The sequence below is a fragment of the Microtus ochrogaster genome, chromosome 2 (genome assembly GCF_000317375.1).
Source record: "Microtus ochrogaster isolate Prairie Vole_2 chromosome 2, MicOch1.0, whole genome shotgun sequence".
Taxonomy (NCBI): Eukaryota; Metazoa; Chordata; class Mammalia; order Rodentia; family Cricetidae; genus Microtus; species Microtus ochrogaster.
In genome coordinates this window covers 13262950-13265848 of record NC_022010.1, presented here as the reverse complement: position 1 = coordinate 13265848, position 2899 = coordinate 13262950, and the positions used below count along the sequence as shown (strand labels likewise).

The 2899-nt window shown below is 46.5% G+C and overlaps 1 protein-coding gene across 5 annotated transcripts in view; it reads right to left on the bottom strand.

The window, feature by feature from the left end:
* Positions 1–2899, bottom strand: part of Mphosph9 (M-phase phosphoprotein 9) — a 68434-nt gene that overhangs the window by 37936 nt on the left and 27599 nt on the right. For all 5 annotated transcript variants that reach the window (XR_003378015.1, XM_005344387.2, XM_026784826.1 and 2 more), the window contains exons 9-10: positions 2216–2676; positions 1165–1320 (exon numbers count right to left, since the gene is read on the bottom strand). Coding sequence is in view for 4 of the 5 variants with exons in the window: in XM_005344387.2 (XP_005344444.1) it covers positions 1165–1320; positions 2216–2676 (617 nt within the window). In the remaining variant the exon portion in view is untranslated. The remainder of the gene's footprint in view (positions 1–1164; positions 1321–2215; positions 2677–2899) is intronic.

Sequence of the window (2899 nt, the reverse complement as noted above, 5' to 3'; positions counted from 1 at the left end):
GGGGAGGGTGGGAGGAGTGGGAGGCTGGGAAGAGGCGGAAATTTTTTTTTCTCAAAAAAAAAAAAAAGGAAAAAAAAAAAGAGAGATTCCTAGATGAGGTCTCTGCCCTTAAAAACCATGTTCTAGACACTTGGGGCCTTCACCTAGGTCTATGAACACTTTGGATGTGGTTCCAGCCAGTTGGAATAAAGACTTTCAACTGGCTATACTGTGCCGAGTGGTTATCTCTAGTGGGCATACCATTATCCCCTGGAGCTAGAATTAATGGCAACTGTGAGCCACCTGATATCAGTGCTGAGAACTGAACTTAGGACCTCTGGAAGAGCAGTATGCATCTCTTCAGATGGTTAAATATGTTCTTTGTCTGTACCATACATGTATATGGTATAGTCTTTACCCGTCCCTTGTCTGCCCCCTCTCTGCCTCCTCACCCCACCACCTCTACCACACACAAAAGTTGCCACATTCTCTTTCTTTCTTTTTCAATATAAAGCTAGGGTTAAAACACAAGGTATCATGACACTAAGCCCAATACTCTACCAATGAGCTACACTCCCAGCACCCAAAGTCCCAGAATTCTTCATCTTCCCCGCTCCCCCCACCCTCCCCACATGGGGTTTCTCTGTGTAGCCCTGGCTGTGCTGGAAATCCGTAGAACAGGCTGGCCTTGAACTCACAGAGATCCGCCTGCCTTTACCTCCTGAGTTGTGGGATTAAAGGCGTGTACCACAGCCCAGCTAGAATTCTAATTCTGCATGTATATTCCTAGTGTGTAAGCGAGTGGATAGTTCCCCACTCCACCATGTGAGTACGAGGGATCAAACTGGGCTCAGCCGACTTGGTGGGAAGTGTGCTTCCTGTTTAGCTATCTCACCAGCCCACATCCCAGGATTCTTACTTTTCCCAGAACTCCACAATGGTAAAGATTCACAAACTATTCTTTATTTTCTGACTCTACTCCTTCAGAACTTTACCCACATGAAAGGCATGGCTTGTGTCAGTTACTAGAGGATTAACCCCTTGTGTCTCCAGACATGTCCTAGTTTACACGTCTGTGTGGTAAATTCTCAGATACAAAGCACAGCATTTTATACCACACCATGATATACTTTGTGGAAGCAATCTACCCAAGATGGAGAAACACTAGCTCCATGGTAGCCTTACCTATCTATAAGAATTTCATTTTTCTTCTTCCACTCTTCAATGGCAGAAGTGTCTTTTGCCTCCAGTTTCTGTTTCAAACTATTTATCTCTGATTCATAGTAAGCTCGAAGATCCGCTATGTGTCGTGCATGCTTCTCCTTGAGGTTCTGCCGGATTCTGTCGGTGAGAGGGAAGATGCTCTAAGGAAAGGCAGTCAGTCCACATGTTTCAGGGCTAACTGAAAGGGATGGACCTGGGGCAGTTAATCTTCACTGGCAACTTGACAGAAATCACCTAAGAGACACAGAGGTGTGTCTGTTAGGGTGTTTCCAGAGAGGCTTAACCGACCCACTCTGAATGTCCATGGGCTGGGGTCCCAGATTAAAGAAAAAGGACAAAGAAGATAAAGCAAGCTGAGCACCAGTGTCTTCTCTCTGTACCTCGATTGCAGATATGGCGTGACCAGCAGTCTCATGTCTGCCGCCTGCCACCATCCTTCTCACTGTGCTGGACAGTACCCCTCAAACTGTCAGACAAAACAAACCCTGCCTTCCTTAAGATGCTTTTGCCAGGTGTTTGGTCACAGGAATGAGAAAAGTAGCTACCAAACAAACCACAGTCATTCTCATAGCCAGAGTTCAACCTGTTCCTCCATCCACCCTGGAAAACACAACAGATGTCCCATATGCTCTAGACATAGAAGCATTCTGCTTAGCTCCCATTTACGGGATGCCTGTGTCAGCACCTTTGCTTCTGATTTTAAGACAGGGTCTCACTGTGTAGTCTTGGCTAGCCTGAAACTCACTCTCTAGACCAGGCTGGCCTTGAACTCACAGAGATCCTCCCACCTCTATCTCAAAAGTACTGGGATTACAAGCAAGTGCCACCATACCTAACCTTTATCAACATCTTTCACTTCAACATAGCTATCAATAGTGAAAAACACACATTGGTTATATTTAATTAAGATTTTATATTTTACTGTGGTCCAATAAAAACCATTTTCATCATTCAATCAGACATCACAAGTCTATTAACATTAGCAGTATAAGTCAGTTGCTGAAATACATACTTAGACAACATCACAGGATCTTCCAGGGAAGCCAATGAAATGCATTCTGGGACACTGTTGGCTGTACCTGGAAGCTGGGACTGACTGACTGAGGCGGAAGCCACTGTGACAGTGTTTTCTTCGTCTACAGTTCTGACTGAGATATCGTTGCTAGTGATGGTGCAGAGTGAAGGGACCGTGGAACTCGTCCTACTTTCACTGTGGAATGCATGGCTTTTCCAAGTGTCCACAGGTGACGCTTTCGTAGTTGAAGGATATTTGGGGAACCCAGATACCTGAGAAGCATTATGACTTGCTTGTGAAAACAAGTCACTGTCAGAGTGACTGCACAGGCTTGGCTCCAGAACAGAGTCTGGAGAAAAGGATATTCTGTCGTCAAGAGCACTCAAAAAGCCATGGGGCCGAATCCCCGCAGCCTTCTCCTTTGGCTTCACATGTATGGTTGGATCCAGAGTCAGGACCTGGAAGTAAGATGGACAAGCATCAGGCTGAGGCCTTGGTGATCAGGCTGGGTTGCTGGCTCTCAGTCTTTGAGGGACAGTGAGGCTGAAGAGAACGTCCTACTGTACTCATCAGGTGACTGGGACTGGAAGCAAGGGTGAGGTACCCATCAAGAAACTGCTTTGCTGGCCGGGCGATGGTGGCGCACGCCTTTAATCCCAGCACTCGGGAGGCAGAGGCAGG